Source organism: Haliotis asinina, chromosome 1 (assembly GCF_037392515.1).
Source record: "Haliotis asinina isolate JCU_RB_2024 chromosome 1, JCU_Hal_asi_v2, whole genome shotgun sequence".
Classification (NCBI taxonomy): Eukaryota; Metazoa; Mollusca; class Gastropoda; order Lepetellida; family Haliotidae; genus Haliotis; species Haliotis asinina.
The window spans coordinates 70,366,141-70,387,679 of NC_090280.1; the positions used below are offsets into that span (position 1 = coordinate 70,366,141).

A 21,539-nucleotide genomic window follows, 5' to 3' on the forward strand; every position below is an offset into this window, starting at 1 on the left:
CAACTGGCACCTATTCTTGTCTAGATTTGTCTCTCAGACTCTAATCTACTTAATGAATTTGATTGGGCAGTCCACAATGACCTCTGTGGAAGTGACCACTTTCCAACTTTCTTATCGGAAAATACTCCATCTGACTCTCCATCATATACCAGATGGAATTTTGCCAAGGCAGACTGGTCCTTATTTAAAACTTTATGTGCATCTAAATTAAGACCCAAATGTTTCAGTGATGTAACCGATCCTATTCAATTATTTTCTGACGTTTGAAATGAAATTGCTGATCAGTGTATACCAGAGTCCTTTACAGCTCCACATGAACGGAAACCATGGTTTAATACAGATTGTAGACAAGCCAGTAAAGCGAGGGAAAAGGCAGAAACTTATTTCCGCCATCACCAAACTGTCCATAATTTAAATAAATTTAAGATACTCAATGCGAAGTACTTTCAAACAAAATAAACGGCAATCTTGGAGGAACTATGTCTCCAAAATTAACTCACGTACGCCAGTGTGTAAGGTATGGAACATGGTTCAAAGAGTTAAGGACAAAGGTTCAAAAGCTGCTGTTCACCATCTTAAAGATGGTGATAATTTAATTACTGATAAATGCCTGATTGCAAATAAAATTGGTGAAACTCTCACCAAAAATTCATTATTGGAAAGTGCTGTACCTGACTTTCAGAAATATCAGAAACAACAGGAAAAGACAAAACTTAATTTTGAATCAAATAACGGTAAAGATTACAAGGAAGTGTTTCCATTACATGAGCTACATACTGCTCTTGACACTGCCACTGGGGATGATAATATACATTACCAGATACTGAAACATTTGCCTGAACCATGTCTGATGACACTATTAGATATATTTGATCAAATATGCACGTCTGGAGATTTTCCTCCTTCATGGCGTAATGCCAATGTAGTTCCAATACCAAAACCAATAACATGATGACAAATATTCAATATGGTTTCAGGAAATATCGTAGTACCATTGATCATTTGGTACGTTTAGAATCCTTTCTTTAAAATGCTCTAGTAAATGAACAACATGCTGTATGAATATTTTTTATCTTGAGAATGCTTATGATAGGACCTGGAAGCATGGCATTTAAAAGATGTACATAACTTGGGACTGAGAAGCCGTTTGCCTCTTTTTGAATATCACAGTTTTTAAAAGACGTTCAATTTCAAGTCTGAGTGCGTTCAACCCTGTATGATCATTACCATCAGGATCAGGGTGTCCCTAAATGCAGTATTTTGTCCGTCACTTTATTTAGTATTAAGATCAACAGTTTATCCAAGATTTTAAATGATTCTACTCATAAATCATTATTTGTGGATGATTTTAAGATTGTTTGTCGAGGTAAAGCATGCACACCATTGACCGACAACTGCAGTTGTGTTTAAATAAATAATGGTGTCTTGAAAACGGCTTTACATTTTCTAAATCCAAAACTAATTGCATACATTTTTGTAGAAAATATAAGCCACATAAGGACCCTGAACTATCTTTAAATGGCACTCTCATCAAAGTTGTAAAGGAAGCCAAGTTCTTGAGCGTCAGGACTCTCAGATCGTCTCGATCCAACATGCTCACTGCAGAGCCCAATTCAGTCTATGTGGTGTGCAGGGCAAATGCTGTGCTGCCCAGTTACGGTCCCCTTGTTTTTGTTAATTAGTTACAATATATATATATATATATATATGCATCACCCTGTCTTATCTGCCCCATGCTTGCTTGACAACGATACAGGAAGCTGTCCTTATCCGCTGCTGGTTCGATTCCCCAAACTGGAAACAATGTCATCGTTCCCGATACAGTGAGACTGCAAAGTCGTCTGTTAGGCCATCGTCAAGAAAACCATTATCAAAATCAGTGGAAACTAGGTGCTAAGCATCAACGACAGCAAAGTGATTTACTGCTAAGCTTCTCTGGACAATGGAGAAAGAATCTTAGGATAATGTGTACCAGGGCCTTGGAAGCACCAAAGCAACCCGATTGCAGATCAGGTATAGTTTCTCGAACAAGCAGCTCAGCACAATCGAGGGGCATTCGCTGTTGCACCAGGCCATGTTTGGTGATAGCCTGGAATGATTATGGCGAAGTCGTATGTACCCCCAATGATCACGCCGGCAGTTACACTGTTTACAGCATCTCAGTGGAGTTAGACATGGTCATGAGTATGGAGCTGGCAGTCTGTACTCTGGCAAACTGTCCGTCCTGTACGACTGAGTCCTGCATCACCGGATGATCCTCAAGGACAGGAGTGACATGCTGTGAAATGTCAACTTGAATGTGCCGGCAGCATCGATGAAAGGCATACTGATAATACCTGTGGAGGACTACAACCCTTTCTAGAGTGAACAGTGAAACTTTTTCAACCCTGAGATCACGAAAGTGGAAGTGACCGTCGAGGGTGTGCACAACCAGCTGTTCAGCCAAGGCATGAGGTTGCACCACCAGTTGGATTAGATCAAGAAACTGTCCGTGATCAAACGTTCCCCCAAATCCAATGCTTTGGCCAAGGATCTCAATCTCACTGCTGTGTCGCTTGGGGAGTACTTGACCACCAAGTGCGCTCTGTGGTTGGACGTGGACGACGATCATCTGCACAGTAGCGGATGTCACTTCAACAATGGCACTGAGGGGATCACTGTTCAAATCACCAAGAAGCCTCACGTGTAAATTGAACTTGTACTTGCATGTGATCATGGACGCCCAACTCAACATCGACAATCCTCACTGCGTGATCGTGTGCGGTCAGACGGGATGCGGTAAGACGGCATCTGCACTGGACCTGTTGGAAGGTTACTACTGGGACACGTTCAATGTTTCGTTTGAACAACTGACTGCTGTATGATCAATCAAAACACAGGGAAAAGAAACACTTCTGCGAGAAGTGCCTGCATAGCTTTACACGAGCTAACCTCTTGGAATCGCACTGGGAGTATTGCTGAGGCATGGAACCGTGGACCAGACGGCCGTTCGAATCGACATACCCAACAAAAACATTCAGATCTTCGTGCCTTACATCATCTAGACCGACTTTGAAGCCCTCGTCAAACCCATCCACCCATCGTCTGGTCAAAGTTTTACAAACTGGACAGACTAAAGTTCATCGGCAGCGTGCATTTCACGATGTCTCCGGATGCTCTCGTCAAAGCCAACAGATTGAATGCCCTCCACATCACCAACCAATACATCGACGCCGATACGTGATCTCTGCTGTTGAGGAAAGGCATCTACTCCTACACATGCATGGACAACTGGTCCAGGTTTGGCGAAACGTGACTGCCACCCATCAAACGCTTTCACAGCACCCTGAACGACTTGTCCAGCACCATGATGAACGTGTGGAACAAACAGGGCTGCAAGATGGTAGGTGGCTAACACAACTTGTACCTAAAAATGGACGTGCTGCTGCTGGCCGACGTGTTTGAAATCTTAATCTTGGGAAAAAGTGCTTGAAACAGTATGGTCTCAATCCTGCGTGGTACGTCCCCTCTCCTGGTCTCTCTTGGGACGCCCTGCTGAAATAGAAGGACGTGGAAATGTAACTCCTGATGGATTACAACATGCATCTCTTCGTCAAGAAGCTATTGCGAGGTGGCATTTCCATGGCCTCCAATGCTATGCCAAAGTCAACAACAAGTATGTGAAAGGCCACAACCCTGACCAACCGACCAAGCACCTCCTCTACCTCAAGGCGAAAAACACTGAACGACTCACACAGCAGCTATCCCCGGCTCCTGAACGATTGATGGTGAATGGATGTATGAATACCTGATGGGAAGCGAAACCTGATGGGAAGCAACAAGCCGGCAAACGTCAAAAAAACTTGAGGAACAAAACCAAATACTTTGTAACCTGCATTTCTACCTCTCGCTGGTCGTGAAGCTCATGAAAGTCCACCAAGCACTCGAGTTTGATCAAAGTCGTTGAATGGAGCCATACATCCAACTGTATACGGATTTGCAAAAGCAGGCAACCAACAATTTCAAGAAAAACCTCTACAAACTCATGAACAACTCGGTGTTTTATCAAGGGCAAGACCATGGAGAACTTGAGAAAAGGCATTGATGTCAAACTGGTGAGATCCACCAAGAAAGTCAAGCTTTGGAAACTCAATCAAAGCAAGATTTTTTATAATGACTTTGTCATGCTCCACATGAACAAAACCCGCATCAAATTCGACTGACCCGCATCAAATTCGACCGGTCCTCAACCTGTCCAAACACCTGATGTACGACTTGTTCTACAACGAGCTGAAAATAAAGTATGGTGACGGATGCAATGTGCTGTACACAGATTCCCTACTCATGGAAATTCAAAGCAAGAAAATCCATATGCATCTGTACGACACCAGTGACTATTCCAAATACCATCCGTTGTATGACACTGTCAACAAAATGTGCTCGACAAGATGAAAGATGAGTGTGCCGTCACACCAATCGCCGAGTACGTCAGATTAAGACCCAAGATGTATGCCATCAAGAAAGCCGCCTACCACGAAATCAGGAAGGCAACAGGCGTGAAGAAATATGTGGTGAAAAAGCACATCAATCACGTCAAATTCAAGCACTCCCTGTTCGAGAAGAAAATGGTCAAACACTGTATGAGCATGCTGAGAAGCTGCAGAGACAAGATACACAGGCTAACGATCAGCAAGACCTTGCTGTCTCCCATGTTCACAAAACGTTAGATCGTCATTGACAGAGTCCACACTTACACCTGCGGAAACGAGTGCATACGAACTCCATAAATTAAACACACATCTTACATGCAATAAAACGACCAATGAAGAAAATTTACTACAGCCTGCAAAGATACTGGAAAGGTGCGGATGCCATCCCAAAGCTCGCCAAAGCTGCCAGGGTCTTGGAGGACAGAGGAAAGCCTTGGTCCAAAAACAAGCCATCTGGCAAGTTTACCTGCCCGTTCCCTGGTATATCCTGAGGAGAAAATTCGACATCTCAACCAGAAATCACATTCACGAAGCCGACCCCCTGTTTCTCCCACATGACATGGTGAGAAGCAAAATGTTCAATGATGCCCTGACTGTCGTCAGTGTCGCCAGTCGCTAAAAAGGAAGATGAACCTCTTGTGACCAAAGCCTTTGGACGCATCTACAAATAGAGTCGATTCAAATTCGTCAGGTGCCTCCTCTTTGACTAGAAAAAGGCATATTCCCAGCTCAGTGGTCTGTGGGTATGATTGTTCGTGTTCACGAAAACAGGGCGATGTTACTAAGGTTCACAACTACAGAGGGATTACAGTTCTGAGTGAGTGATTTCGGTAAACCATCTGTGTCAGTTATTACTAACAGGTGTCCCCTGTCGTGTCATTGCTGAAAAAATGCAAAAAGAGGCGGAAAACAATATTCACTGATTCAAACTCTAAAGGAGATAGAGACGAACAAACTCGATCTGCTCTAACTAGACCATTACTTGATTACAGCTGTGTCAGATATGGTCCAGTCTATGTATCCTATATTCAAGAGTTTGGCACCATTCACCGCCAGTGTTTTAGACTACGTTTTGGTGCACTCAGAACTTTACTGTTGAATGCCCCTATATTGAAACTAATGATCCTTGTCTTCAGATGATATGGTTTAAATATCTCACTAAACATCATTCCAATGCATGTCTTTCTGTTTCTAACATTGTTTTACGTTGCTTTTAACCCTCTTTATCGGACCTAATGTGATAAGAAACCCATATTAATTGCTCCACCTGGAGTCTGCTTTGCGGGTCATAAAACAGATGCAAGTATAAATGTGTCTGCAATTACTGATTTCAAACTGTCTGAAGTGCCACCATGGCCGTCAATAGAGCCTGATGTAAATTTGAAATTAACCAAATGGAAAGAGGCTAATACAAACCTCCTTTGTTATCATCAGTCCTCCCGTCATGATAAGCGTCGATATATGTACCAAACACGTGTATATACCGATGGATCAAAGGATGGAGACAGTGTCAGCTCCAGCTGTTATCCACGTGACAATTTATCACATCGAGGTATTTGTGGAAGTAGTATGTTTATGTTAGCAGGTAAAGCTATCCTGTTAACTTCGTACATCAACTAACACTCTTAGGCAGGTTGTTTTAACGATCATATCGTGCGGCAATCAAAACACATAAAATTGGCCATACCTTAATTGCTGTAGTTTTGAAATGGCATTTGAATCTGTCTGTTCATTCTGTCAGTGACAAACAGTATGTGTCTATTCACTAACTTAAGATCTGATATTTGGCATTATGCCAGCGTTTTCTGAAAATAGGCCGCCATATACGGAGTAAAATAAACTCACACACTTATTTGGAAATACAAGTAATATCTATCATCTTACAACCCTTAATAAGGTATCATCCCATGCTGATCAAAATCGTCAGGTCATTATACTCAGTCATGTTTACTGAAGAGAGAGGATCCCCTTCAAATTATTCTGTGTCATAGTCACGCATATTTGCGAAGGCTTTTTGATCTGTTCAAACCATATCCTAACTTTTTATACATTTTCGAACGTTTAAAGGTGTAATTGGTGGTGGAAATTACATTGTACGATAAGATGTAGATTTTAGACGTGGAATATGTTTTTCACTGCTGACTGTGATAATTGACTGAAGATGATGTTCGTCATCACTTGTGTTATATATTCGTTTCTAAAGTAAATATTTAGTTACTTGTCACGAATAACTGTAATACTGCATTCATGGCTTACTCGAATCCCAATGGTAGATGCTCTTTTTGTTGATCCTTGAATTGTCTGGTCCAGACTCGATTATTCTTGGACCAATGTCATACAGTTGGAATATTGGTGAATGATTTGATTTGGTTAGTTATAAACATGTGTATGTGTGTTTGCGCGCGTGTTTGATGTTTCAAAATGTTGATATTGAAATATTATTTGTAAGGAATCAGAAACAACCCTGATTTTGATCAAAGTACATATGTCTTTGAGTATTTCTTTGAACCATTGTACCACATCTTGTTGTAACTGCAATCTGTCGAACAAACCAAAACACCAACAGTGTCATGGATAGAAGGGGTTGATAACGGAAGTGACCTTCAACAGTAAGATAAGATGCATTCGTTTACACTTAAATGTAACACTCAACGATCGTTGCAGTGAACAACTGGTCAGCAGAAACAAAACTGGCAAACGCGTTACTTAAGAAATGTTGATTCATCTCTTTCTTACCAGTCAGATGCTTTTGCACAGTCAGGTCGTTCACTTGACAATAAAGTTGTTTGTTGTCATACACCATCTGGACGCTATTCCACCTGGATGGCTGGAAAGGAAACGTAGGTGAAGAAGTTTGGTAACGGTTCAGTGCTACCTTTTTAGAAATTCCAGTCTGAATAAATGCAACATTCCATACTTGCATCCATATGGAAAGGCCGAAGTTAATGAACAGTGTAAGTGGAATCTTAAATGATTCTACCCTCCAACATAATCATCAATCTCTTATAATCAGCTTTTCAAAATCTGGTCAACAGTATTTTTGGTGCATGTGTGTGGAGAACCGGACTCTGAGATTCCTATGCATTTGAAGAGTTGTGGACACAATGATAAGTAAACACTGACGTGCACATGTTTGCCGTGTGTGAATGATTTGTTCAGTGCTGAGTGAGTTCTACTTAGCTCTACACAAAGTCCGTCGTCTGGACTACCACTTATCCGACTTCCTTTTCGGTTGATGCTGTGCTTTCGGAGCGGATTAATTCTCTGATTTTGTATATTCATGTGAGTACCAAAAGATACTGATACTAAAATTATTAATGCAGATTGGTTACATAAGTCATTCATTCAGACATAGTCAACTTTACATCACGGACAGAGCTTCAGTTTTGCCGATTATCACTTTGGGACCCGTGACGGTCCGAGGTAGAATAGGCCTTCAGCAACCCATACTTGCTCCAAAAGGCAACTATGCTTCTCGTAAGAGGCGGTTAAGGAGATCGAGTGGTCAGGCTCGCCGACTTAGTTAACACATGTCATCGGTTCCCAGTTGAGCAGATCAGTGCACACGCTGTTGATCGCTGGGTTGTCTGGTCCAGACTCGATTATATACAGGCCGCCGCCATATAGATAGAATATTGCTGAAATATTGCTGAGCGCTGCGTAGAACAAAAACTCACTCAGTCCTTTCATCAGTTTGGCCAAAAAGAGGTAAAGGCGCCAAAACAAATAAACTGATAACTGCCTGACTTTTCTTCTTTGTGTATATTTTTCAAGTGAGCGTTCTTCTATAAAGATGTATAATATTATGTAATGCTCTGGCTGTGTCTAAAATGTGTGTGATGTTACCAAGATGAAACCAGTAGAGAAGTTAACTGGAAGTTTTGGAGATTTGTACTTATAGAGCTCCGTTTTGCAAATGTACCCCAAAAAGCAGAACATGGTATTCGTCTTGCATGAAATATTATTTACAGTGTTTGTAAGTTTGTCTTGGATTTTCCCTTATAACACTTTAAAACACTATAAACTAAACGAAACTGAGATAAGGCTGTTCTTACTTTAATAGAGATATAACACCTCCTGTGTCCCTCGGCGTGATACTATTGAAATGTCCCCGTAACACTCTGCACTACCTTAGAAAATCCCATCTAAATATAATCCACGTCTGAATAAAGCACTCCACTGCATCTTTCCCGCAACTTGCCACACAAGAGGTGTGTTACACTTGGAACATTGTTACACAATGAATAACATAACCCCTTGAACAAATATTCATTTACAAATCTACTGAAGTGGAATGTAATTTCTTTGGGTAATTCACTTAAAATTACTTACCGTGTAAGGAATCCTGATAATACTAAAGCCTTGAGAGGTGTGAACGGAGAATACAACGTGATGTTTTATTTCGTCAACTTCAATGCTGTATGATTTTTTGTTGTAAGCATCCCAATTGCCTATCATTGCTCGTCGCATCTTTTCTTTGCTCCAGTGTACCCACGGAAAGAATCGAAACTGTATGGTCAGACTCTCCTGAATTGCATTATTAAAACGCCATGTTTCAAGGGAACCTTCAGCAAAAAATCTAGCTTCATTTTCAATTATCTGAACATTCTTCTTCTTTAAAACAAACGTGTTGCTTCCAGATTCATCTTTGATTCCATGTGTGAAAGTAAGAACTAGATCCGGACGGCATTCTGAAGTAAAGTGAGTGAGTGAGTAAAAGTATCTGCAGTATTTCAGCCATACAAAGGATAGTGAAATGAGTAGATTATCGTGGTATCGTAAAATATTATTTATGTGCACAACATAATGCATAAATGCGCTAAATATCCTAAATACAACTACAGGTAAATCACCATACTAGAGACCACAGGGACTTGCACAATCACTTCATCACACCTCATGTTAAAAGTGCAGACTTGGACCACATGCTAATGTCACTATTTAGACAATTCAGTATAAAAACAGGCTATAGATCGCCAACAACTAAAGGTAGATCACCATACTAGGGATCATGGGGACTTACAGTACCTTTGCTCCCTACATGGACCCTAGTTGGATTTACACCGTCCTTTCAGCTGCTGGCAATTGTAGGAAAAGTAAGTCAAGATTAAAACAACAAGAATACTACGTTTAAAAAGCCTGGTAAATTCACATAGACTTGAAAGTTTTGGGACTTACGTAGCCTCACAGGAAGACAATAATTTTACAATATTCCAACCCCCTTTGAGGTTACAGTCACTAACAATTCAAGTTACTAACCTAAACTGCCAAAAATTAAAATGCAACTATCTACAGAACATAATCATCAAAATTCAATCATGAAATCAGTTTCTTTCACACAACCAATAATCAAATGAGAACTAACGTTGGTAAAAATATCCCTGATAGTTTTGACATTGAAATATTTATCCCTTGTGATGGAGAATTCAACACAGTCAAGCAGGATATTCTTAACCGTGACTCACTCATCAAAAGGGATAGAAAACGGAGGATCCTCACCTTTTAACAGGTATGTATGAGTATATCTTGTACGGCCAATACGACATCGTCGTAAAATAACCTCTTCCAATCTGGACTGACAGCCCAAGAAGGTGTAACCAATATAGGGTTTAATTTCATGTAATATATTTATACCTACTTGGGTGTCCCACTTTTTCTGCATCAGATCACGGGTGTAGGGTGTAACGCTAGCTTTGTAATCAGAGTATGGAATAAGAAGTGGTTTCACAGAACTGTTGAGTGCTGCTTTGGCAGCAAGATCGCTGATCGTGTTAACAGAAATACCTACGTGGCTCGGTAACCAACAAAAGACGATGTCGTACTGGCGAGTAGCAAGATCATTAAACAATTCAATGATTTCAATTAAAAGTGGATCTTTGCAAGAAATATTTGTTATAGCCTGAAGGCAAGTAAGAGAGTCTGAAAGGATTATATACTGTTCATATTAAGGGTGTCTTTGAATATATTTAAGAGCCGTTAACATAGCATTAGCTTCAGCTGTGAAAATAGAGCTGTTATCCGGTAATCTAGAAGATATTGTTCTGGATCCCATGACAGTGGGAATACCGCCACTGCGCCACCGTCCTTGGATCCATCTGTAAATAAGCATTTATAATTGCTATATTTATGTTTTAATTGATTATATTCCTGTTTATATTGTAATTCGTTAGTTTCTGACTTTTCAAAAGTAGTCAATGTTAGGTCAACTTTTGGCCTAACCAACTGCCAAAGGGGAGAAGAAAGAAGACGGAAAGGAGCTATATTTTCCAGCTCAATGCAGAAATATAAATGGTTCAATTCTCTGCCCGAGAGGCGGAAAAAGAGAAACTTCCTTGTTGTATAAGAAGGGAATTGAACACAGAGTTAAAGGCAGGGTTAGACTCATTAGCGTATAATTTGGTAATGTATTGTAAAGACAATTGTATAAGAGATGGTTCATCGGCCTCAACATAGAGACTGGCATTAGGTGAGGTTCTGAAGGACCCAAGACAAAGTCATAGGTCTTTGTGGTGGACAGAATCAACAAGTTTAAGGACGCTTTTATTGGCTCCACCGTACACAATGGAGCCATAATCAAGTTTAGATCGTATCAATGATCTGTCCAAGTAAAGGAGGGTAGCTTGATCCCCTCCCCACTTTGAATTTGAAACAACCTTTAACAAATCTAGTGCCTTCAGGCATTTAGCATGTAGGGATTACATGTGCAGCCTGGTTCCCTGGGTCCGATGCGCCTGCGCTAACGCTCCGACACTGACCCAGGCAACCACTGCCGCATGGCAGCGTTCACTGCAGGGAGACGTGCCATACATTTACTATAGAAAAATCCGAGGACGGGGGATTAGAAGTTTTTCGTAGCATTTTCATCGATACTATGGTAAAGTGTACGTCACCAGAACAACAGCCATCGTTACTTTCAATGATGGAAAACGTTATTTAAGCAGTTTCGAGACACGAAAATCGTCGTTACATGTGCGATATGTAAACAATGACACACCTCCTACTTTCATCACCGACATGTGCTTTGATATTTCATGTCATCTCGCTATTACCGTACACATAAAATCGTGCACCAAGGTCATCTACTGCTGCACATGTAATGAAACTATGGTTCAATTCGGATTGTAGGTAAGCAAAACAAGCGAGGAAAAAGGCAGAAAATTATTTCCGCTATCATCCAACTGTCCACAACTTGAATAAATTTAAAATACTCAATGCGAACGCCTGTTGTACCTTCAAACAATTCAAACCACAATCTTGGAGGGAACTACGTCTCCAGGATTAATTTACGCCAATGTCCAAGATATGGAACATGGTTCAAAGAATTAAAGGCAAAGGTTCAAATTCTTCAGGTCACAATCTTAAAGATGGTGATAATTTAATTACTGACAAATTGCAAATAAAATTGGCGAAACACTTGCCAAACATTCTTCATCGGCAAATTATGTCCCTGAGTTTCAGAAATATCAGAAACAACAGGAAAAGAAAACATAACTTAATTTTGAGTCACATTACGATGAAGATTATAATGAAGTGTTTTCATTACATGAGTTATATACAGCTCTTAAGCAAGCTCATGATGCTGCAGCAGGCGATCATATATTCATTTTCAGCTACGTAAACATTTGCCTGAACCATGTCTCGTCACCCTTTTAGATATATTCAACAAAATATGGACGTCTGGAAAATTTCGTGGTGCCATTCATCATTTGGTACGTTTAGAATCCTTCGTTGATAATGCAATAGTAAATAAACAACATGTTGTATCAATTTTCTTTGATCTTTTAAAGCATGGTATTTTGAACGATTTACATGACTTTGGGTTGAGAGGCCGTTTGCCTATTTTTATATCACAGGTTTTAAAAGACAGGCAATTTCAAGTCCGAGTGCGTTCAACCCTGTCTGATCATTACAGTCAGGGTCAGGGTGTCCCTCAAGGAAGTACTAATAAATAAATGGTGTCTTGAAAACGGCTTCAAATTTTCTAAATCAAAAACTAATTGCATACATTTTTGTAGAAAATATATGCCGCAAAAGGACCCTGAACTATCTTTAAATGGTACTCCCATCAAAGTTGTAAAGGAAGCCAAGTTCCTGAGTTTAATTTTCGATTCTCATTTAACCCTCATGCCACACATGAAACAGTCTGGGTCCCTGGGTCCGATGCGCCTGCGCTAACGCTCCGACACTAATAATAAATATAATAAATGCAAAAACATTGTTGAATGAATCATTTATGTGTTTCAAAAGTGTTAGATCTAATTATTATTACTTATAATAATGTAACGTAAAAACATTTTCTAGTTACAATGACTGGGATTTCAGCTTGTTTCCAACACACATAACAGGAGAAAATAGGGCGAAATCAACGAACTACACGTCATCAAATTCCCCCCAAATGAAGATGCTAACTATTTTCAACCAGTGTGGTCGTTCAGATCTATGTTTTATGTGCACGATTTTATGTGTACGGTAATATCGAGCTGACACGAAATATTAAAGCACATGTCGGTGATGAAAGTAGGAGGTGTGTCATTGTTTACATATCGCACATGTAACGACGATTTTCGTGTCTCGAAACTGCTTAAATAACGTTTTCCATCACTGAAAGTAACGATGGCCGTTGTTCTGGTGACGTACACTTTACCATAGTATCGATGAAAATGCTACGAAAAACTTCTAACCCCCCGTCCTCGGATTTTTCTATAGTAAATGTATGGCACGTCTCCCTGCAGTGAACGCTGCCATGCGGCAGTGGTTGCCTGGGTCAGTGTCGGAGCGTTAGCGCAGGCGCATCGGACCCAGGGACCCAGACTGTTTCATGTGTGGCATGAGGGTTAAATGAGAATCGAAAATTAAACTCAGGAACTTGGCTTCCTTTACAACTTTGATGGGAGTACCATTTAAAGATAGTTCAGGGTCCTTTTGCGGCATATATTTTCTACAAAAATGTATGCAATTAGTTTTTGATTTAGAAAATTTGAAGCCGTTTTCAAGACACCATTTATTTATTAGTACTTCCTTGAGGGACACCCTGACCCTGACTGTAATGATCAGACAGGGTTGAACGCACTCGGACTTGAAATTGCCTGTCTTTTAAAACCTGTGATATAAAAATAGGCAAACGGCCTCTCAACCCAAAGTCATGTAAATCGTTCAAAATACCATGCTTTAAAAGATCAAAGAAAATTGATACAACATGTTGTTTATTTACTATTGCATTATCAACGAAGGATTCTAAACGTACCAAATGATGAATGGCACCACGAAATTTTCCAGACGTCCATATTTTGTTGAATATATCTAAAAGGGTGACGAGACATGGTTCAGGCAAATGTTTACGTAGCTGAAAATGAATATATGATCGCCTGCTGCAGCATCATGAGCTTGCTTAAGAGCTGTATATAACTCATGTAATGAAAACACTTCATTATAATCTTCATCGTAATGTGACTCAAAATTAAGTTATGTTTTCTTTTCCTGTTGTTTCTGATATTTCTGAAACTCAGGGACATAATTTGCCGATGAAGAATGTTTGGCAAGTGTTTCGCCAATTTTATTTGCAATTTGTCAGTAATTAAATTATCACCATCTTTAAGATTGTGACCTGAAGAATTTGAACCTTTGCCTTTAATTCTTTGAACCATGTTCCATATCTTGGACATTGGCGTAAATTAATCCTGGAGACGTAGTTCCCTCCAAGATTGTGGTTTGAATTGTTTGAAGGTACAACAGGCGTTCGCATTGAGTATTTTAAATTTATTCAAGTTGTGGACAGTTGGATGATAGCGGAAATAATTTTCTGCCTTTTTCCTCGCTTGTTTTGCTTACCTACAATCCGAATTGAACCATAGTTTCATTACATGTGCAGCAGTAGATGACCTTGGTATACACTCATCAGCTATTTCATTTAAAGTGTCAGAAAAAAAAGCTGAATAGGATCACTGAAACACTGCGGGCATAGTTTAGATGTGCAGAAGGTTTTAAATAACGACCAGTCTGCCTTGGAAAAATTCCATCCTGTATAAAATGGAGAATCAGATGGATTAATTGCTGAGAAGATAGTTGGAAATAGGTCACTTCCACAGAGGTCATTGTGGACTGACCACTCAAATTCATTTAGTAGAGAAGGGTCTGCAAGAGACAGATCCAGAGAAGAGTAGGTACCAGTCGCAGGGTGCAGACAAGTGCTTGAATCATCATTGTATATAGTGAAGTCTTTATTGGCTATAAAATCTTCCAGTATTTTACCTTTAGAGTTTGTATTTGTACCATCCCAAATCGGGTTATTGTAATTGAGATCACCCATTATAATACAAGGTTAAGGAGGCTGGTCATAGAGAGCTTGAAGATCGGACTGCTGGAGTGCTGAAGAAGACGGAATATATAAAGATTATAGTGTAGATGTGTAGTAGAAGTCATACATCAGGTGTTTAGAAAGGTCTAGAATACTCATGCTGACATAGACGGGTTGATTAAGTTTAATGTGGCTCTTTTTCATATGTATGGCCGCCAGGTCGTCATCACATATAGTACTTCTATTGTACAGGTGGGCTCGCTATCAGTTTCCTGAGCTTGTCTTCCTCGTTCGACCTGACTAGCTTCACGCTGACACGTTTTCGTAAATTCTCCATCGTTTTTCCAAATACAGAGTGGTTCATGAGTTTGTATAGGTTTTTCTTGAAGTCGTTAGTGGCCAGTTTTTGCATATCTGTGTTCATCTTGATGTATGGTTCCATCCATGGGCTTTGATTGAACTTCAGTATTCTATGTACTTTAGTAAGCTTCATACCAAGTGGACCCATGAAGGTCCCGGGGTAGAATAGGCCTTCAGCAACCCATGTTTGCCATAAAAGGTGACTATGCTTGTCGTGAGAGGCGACTAATGGGATCGAGTGGTCAGACTCGCTGACTTGGTTGACACATGTCATCGGTTCCCGATTGCGCAGATCGATGCTCATGTTGTTGATCACTGGATTGTCTGGTCCAGACTCGATTATTTACAGACCGTCGCCATATAGCTGGAATATTGCTAAGTGCGACGTAAAACTAAACTCACTCACTCACTCACTCATACCAAGTGATTGATACAGCTGTAAATTATGATAGTGAATGATAAACTTTGTTGTATTCATCAAATTCCGTACCAGGGGATAGCTGTTATGAGACTGATGTAATTCTGCCAGCTTTTCTAAGTCCACTTCAAGTATATAACCCTTGTCTGAATCCGGAGCTATATTCATAACATCCCCCATAATCAGGGTGTACCCATTCGAATCCCCCTGTTGCTAGAGATTGACTCATAGCCCAGGCATATAAGTTGTTAGCATCCAGGTAGAGTAGGTGGCTCGAAGGTTTAATAGGGTTGTATCCTTCCACATACTTGTTTGCTTTAGCATAACGTTTTGAAATACCATCACGTAACCCTTTCTCAACAAACAGGTGCATATCATAATTGGTGAATAATTCTAACTCCACATCTGTTTTCTTCAGTAAGGCATCCCACGATAGCCCAGGGCTCGAATAATACCATGTGGGGTCCAACCCATATTTCTTTGAACACGTTTTTCTGAATATCTCAAACACATCCACCAGCAACAACACGTCTGTTTTCTAATATAACTCGTGGTAATCACCTTGATTCTTACAGCCTAGTTGTTCCCATAAATTTTTAGCGTGTTTGTAATCATCTTTTGAGACAGACGCGTCTGACAGCTTGGTGTAGAAGCCATCAATGGGAGGTAATTCTGTCTCATTAAACCTAGACCACTCATCCATATATTCATACGGGTAAATACCCTTATGTAGCAGCAAGGCTCTAGTTTTCTCTTCTGTGTATCGATTAGTTATAGCCAAGTTGTCTGGGTTTTTTGCCTTTACCAAGCTGTCTAGAGACGACAACAGAAACTGAACACTATCAATGAATCTCAACCCATTTAGCAAAAAGGATATATATCTCTCCATATTGTTTGGGATACAGGATATGTTGCCTTTTACCTTTGAAATAGCCTGCATAATCAAATGTGAATCATAACCTCTTAAATTGTGACATACCAACAGGATATAAATTAGCTGGGGTATGGCAAGCCGTTTTCACATTTATTCAGGAATTACAGATATCTTCAATTGTTTTAAAGATATCTGCATTATATTTAAAGATATCAATAATGATATAAAGATATCTGTAAATATTTGAAGATATCTCTAATTAATTTTACATATCCAGAATAGAATTGCTGATATAAAGATATAAATGTTATAAAGATATCAAGATTTTTCGTGATATCTCTAAATGTTTTAAAGATATCTGCAAAACAATTACGATCAGAGTGTACATAATTGTATTAGAAATTATTTCAAGATATCTTGAATTCAATTCAACATATCTGGAATTCAATTCTAGATATCTTGAAATGATCGGTACATATCCACAAATGTATTACAGATATCTTCAATTCAATTAGAGATATCTTTAATTCAATTATTGATATCTTCAATTCTTGCTATTACTGATTTCTAACATTGTTTTACAGATATCTTGAATTGATTTGAAGATGTCTTGAACTGAATTAGAGATATCTTGAAATGAATTAAAGATATCTTGAATTGGAACGGTTTCAAGATATCTTCAAATACGTCCGGCTACATATCCGTAAATACTTCCGGTTGGTGACCATGCATGTACAGCTCTGCCGAGATGCAGTCAAGACATAATCATGTATCGCTGCCGAAAACACCGCCTATATCGATTCTACCCAGATTCGCATGGTCTATTACCCCTCATAGCTTTTTTTAGTCAGTTCCTGTATCAACGCAAGCGAGCGAACACGTGACAATGCGCCACATGTTTATAGTCTGTTTCCGATAGTGTTCTACAGTGGCAGTACGCAATGTTCATTCGAGCTTTCATTTTCGCTGGGTTTTTTTCACTTTAAAAGAACGAATAAAATTTGGGGTTTATTCATAAACTTTTAACCATAAACATATAAAAGACTTCTGGTTAGTTTTGTGCAGAACACCAAATTCATTCTTTGAAAAACTTGTGGTTAGTTAATGCCGAGCGATTAGAAAGTAGCCAAAAAGTCTGTATCCCTCTCGCCCGCTAGCGAAACCACAAACAGGTTACGTACATCTGTCGCCAGAGCACTGCAGCGAACCGCTGTGACGTTATGTAGGGAAGGGTTTTCGGTTAGCTTTACACATGTATATAAATTGTGTAACAACTCCGTAATTTTGCTGATTTCTCGACATCAACAAAAACATGCAATCATTGCTTTGCCCTCAACCCAGGGGTCGGGTGACGGTGTCACCATGCACAAATACCCATCGGACCCGCAGTTCCTGCTTAATGGGTTGTTTGTGAAGCGAGCGTTGAAGAAGCCCATGGTATATTTTAAATCCGATGGATGGACCCTCCCTTGCTTAAAGATAATAAATGCCGTTTAAGATTTGTTTTGATCACGATAAAAAACAAAAGCACTTACTAGTTGTAGTAAATGCTTAATGACCAAAAGGATTTTGAAACTCACCTCGCTTCCAAGGGTGAAATTGTTATCTATTAATCAATGTCCTGCAAAATCCTATAGGACACCAATCAAATACGTATTTTACTACCAGTAGAAAGCACTTTAGATTTTGTTACTCGGTGGAAATACATCTTAATGACATTTATTCTCAGACTGGTGAATGTTAGCCACTGGGCGCTGCTACATTTTTTTAAAAATCGTGGCGTCACAGGTTAAATTCAATTTGAGTAATTGGGTTTAGACAAACCAGTAAAAAAGACAAATTATCCTCGGAAATGTACAGTGCCCCACATAGGCATAAATCACTTTAAGTCACGGAGGCCGCCCCTCTATACATACATACATACATACATACATACATACATACATACATACATACATACATACATACATACATACATACATACATACATACATACATACATACATACATACATACATACATACACACACATACAGAGAGAGAGAGAGAGTTTATGTTTAAGTTGTTATATTTGGATTCATGTCATAATTTACAGATTTCGTTGCACAGGGCACTTAACTCCATTGATACCGATTGTCTTTTTCTGGCGCACATTTTCATAAGATAGATGAATACGTATGTTGATTAGTATACATCTAACCTGATTCCCGTTCAAGGTATAAACATATTGATATTAGAAATAAAGCTAATGGATTCCCCAGTTCTTATTGTCTAAACAGCTTATTGTCTCACAACCACAGCTCTTTAGAACATTGCCCTGTGATTTGGCACACGGGTCAGTGAAACTGTAATGTAAACGCCCGGTGAGTCTGTCTAGGGAAACGTACTTAATGACTGTAATAACAGTTACTATTGAATTGCTTATCATGAATTTACGTTTGCTTGGATTTTGAAATCTAACTTTGGGGAATATTTGCTGGCATTGCGTCAATGCTGAACAATTACAGAAATGGACTATAGGAACTTGGCGCATGCACACATGTCAACAAGCCAGCTCGCTACCGTTGATACAAAAATTGAACGGTTTACCGGCCTATTATTGTCTAAATTAATGGTAATAAAAAATGACAGTGAAATGTATGTACAGGGAAATTATCTGGGAGTACATCGATATCAATGTTTTAGTCAAAACCCCACGGGAAATATTTCTAGAACGTCTCGAGAAAATACGAGGGTAGTCGGCCACGAGAATCGGAAGAGGGTTGTGGTGACTATTTACGTCACATTGGCATTATTTCGGCCATATAGCGACGGATCTGGGTAGGATGTACAAAAGCGGTGTTCTCGGGCGCGATGCAGGATCATGTCTTGACAGTACAGGACTGCTTCTCGGCTCTCGGCATGTGCGAGGTGTACATGCATGGTCACTCGCCATTTTCCGAACCAGAAGTATTTACGGATATGTAGCCGGAAGTATTTGAAGATATCTTGAAATAGTTTCTATTCAAGATATCTTTAATTCATTTCAAGATATCTCTAATGTAATTAAAGATATCTTCATTTCGATTCGAGATATCTTTAAAACAATTTCAGATATCATTAATCCCATACTATATTTTCTCTATCTGAGATATCTTTAATTAATTTCAAGATATCTCTAATTCAAAGCAAGATATCATTAACTGTTTTTAAGATATCATTAATTTGATTCAACATATCCTAAATTCAATTCGCGATATCTTTAATTTCATTGGAGATATCAATAATTATCTCATTTCGAGATATCTTCAATTTAATTCAAGATATCTTCCATTCAATTCTTGATATCTTCTATTCAGTTTAAGATATCTTTAAAACAATTCAAGATATCTTTAATACCTTAATAAAAGTGAAAACGGCTTGCCATACTGGGGGTTAATCCGAAGCTCTAAGTTACACTCATTGTGAGTCGCACCTCTGTATTTCCCTGTCACATGACAGTGATCTCTCACTGAATCAGAGGTTTACATCATGACAATGTGTGCTTTTGCTGTGAGCCATACGATCTGCTAGGGTCGTACCCATTGGTGTTATGTTGAGATCTCTTGATCTCTCCCTTCAGATGTTGTAAACAATTTAGAAATTTCTCAGCCACGTCTGGGGTTCTATAAATAACAGGAGGGTTAGTTTGGACATTACAACAAACGACCACATATCCAAACCCACACACCTGTGTTCTTGATTTTTCTGAGAGTAACTTTTATCAGGGGATGGAGCCACCGTATCGATTGGTTTAATAATAGCTTTGAAGTCGGCACAGATAATGTATGGTACTAGCATCTGATTTTTGTGGTTTATAAACTTCAAGATATTGTTATTTTCTGTCGGCATATCTACCCGTATGGCTGTCACCCCTACACTTTGACAATCATCCCTGTGTGAATCAAGCAGATCAGCTCTAGAAAAGCTGTGAAGGCACCTTTCACAAAAGTGTTTCTTCCCCCTGTGTTTTGACAAACAGTACACAGACTGACTGAAATGCTGTATAGTTGTATAATGATATTTTTCACCCTCCTGCACTAGAAATAGATTACTTGTTTGATGACCCTCCTTATAATAAAGGACTTATCCTATGTATTATTAAGGCGTTACCCTCATGCCCATATATATTTACAGCGAAGTCTGGGTTCTGTTTTTCTACTTTTGACCACTGAAAGATATGATAATAGCCTATCATACCACGCGCGCGCGCTTGCCTTCTTAAATCTTTCATAGTAGCAGGTTTTTGATATTTTATCCCTAATAAAGTTAGTAATTCAGACTTCCTCATACGAGAGTACCCCTGCAAACCAGGCTCCCTCACCCTTATTCTTAATTCACGTATCGTAGGCATATTGCAGGGTCAATACCTTATATAAATCATTTCTCTCATTGGTTGTCACCAGCTCTCAGCTGACGCGCGAGGGTGTCAGCCAGCCAGACAGTATCACTTGATTTCCATTTAGACATTTGGAGTAGTCTAGTTAATAGGCCAGCTCACACCCAGACGGCTGTCAGCTTGTGTGGAGGGAGACAGTTTGTGTCATTTTTGGTTTGGTGTTTTTGAAAGGGGAAAACTACCATTAATAATACTAATATCCAGACCCCAGTCTCGAAAGTAGACCCCAACCAACTGTCACCAGGTGCACTACAGCTAGCTGAGGGGGACCTCTCCCTGCCTCTGCCTGCCTCTGCTGGCCCATGCTTACCAGACCTCTCCCGTGGACACAGTAATGGGACTGTGCAAGACCAGACTTCCCTTGTGGACTCAGTGATAGGAACATGATTGAATAGAACTCTTCATTCGTCCCTTGCAAAGCTTTTTGTTGTTGCCTTATACTTTTACAAGCATAGGCGATTATTAGGGTTCTTCAACTGTTGCAGTGATCCGGATCCCCACTGAAATAAGGGGCTGCTGAGGAAGAAACACTGTGCTGCTACGTGGAGACTGGCCCACTGAGAAACACGAGTAAGTAGACAAGGGTTTTGTTAGTACCTCTCCAATATTCATGGTGGCTACTCAAGAGATGGGCGAGTTCCTGCAAGTTTTGACAAATCAAATTTCGGGATATTTAGGTAATTTATCATGAAACATAGGGACGCAGG

At 39.6% G+C, this 21,539-nt stretch overlaps 1 protein-coding gene across 5 annotated transcripts in view; it reads right to left on the reverse strand.

Moving 5' to 3' along the window:
- LOC137296382 (uncharacterized) overlaps positions 1–21,539 on the reverse strand; it is a 148,151-nt gene that overhangs the window by 53,411 nt on the left and 73,201 nt on the right. For 4 of the 5 annotated variants that reach the window (XM_067828169.1, XM_067828180.1, XM_067828201.1 and 1 more), the window contains 2 exons: positions 8,802–9,160; positions 7,206–7,296 (listed from right to left, as the gene is read on the reverse strand). The exons of the other annotated variant lie outside the window; for it this stretch is intronic. In XM_067828169.1, the coding sequence (XP_067684270.1) occupies positions 7,206–7,296; positions 8,802–9,160 (450 nt within the window). The remainder of the gene's footprint in view (positions 1–7,205; positions 7,297–8,801; positions 9,161–21,539) is intronic. 5 annotated transcript variants of the gene reach the window in all.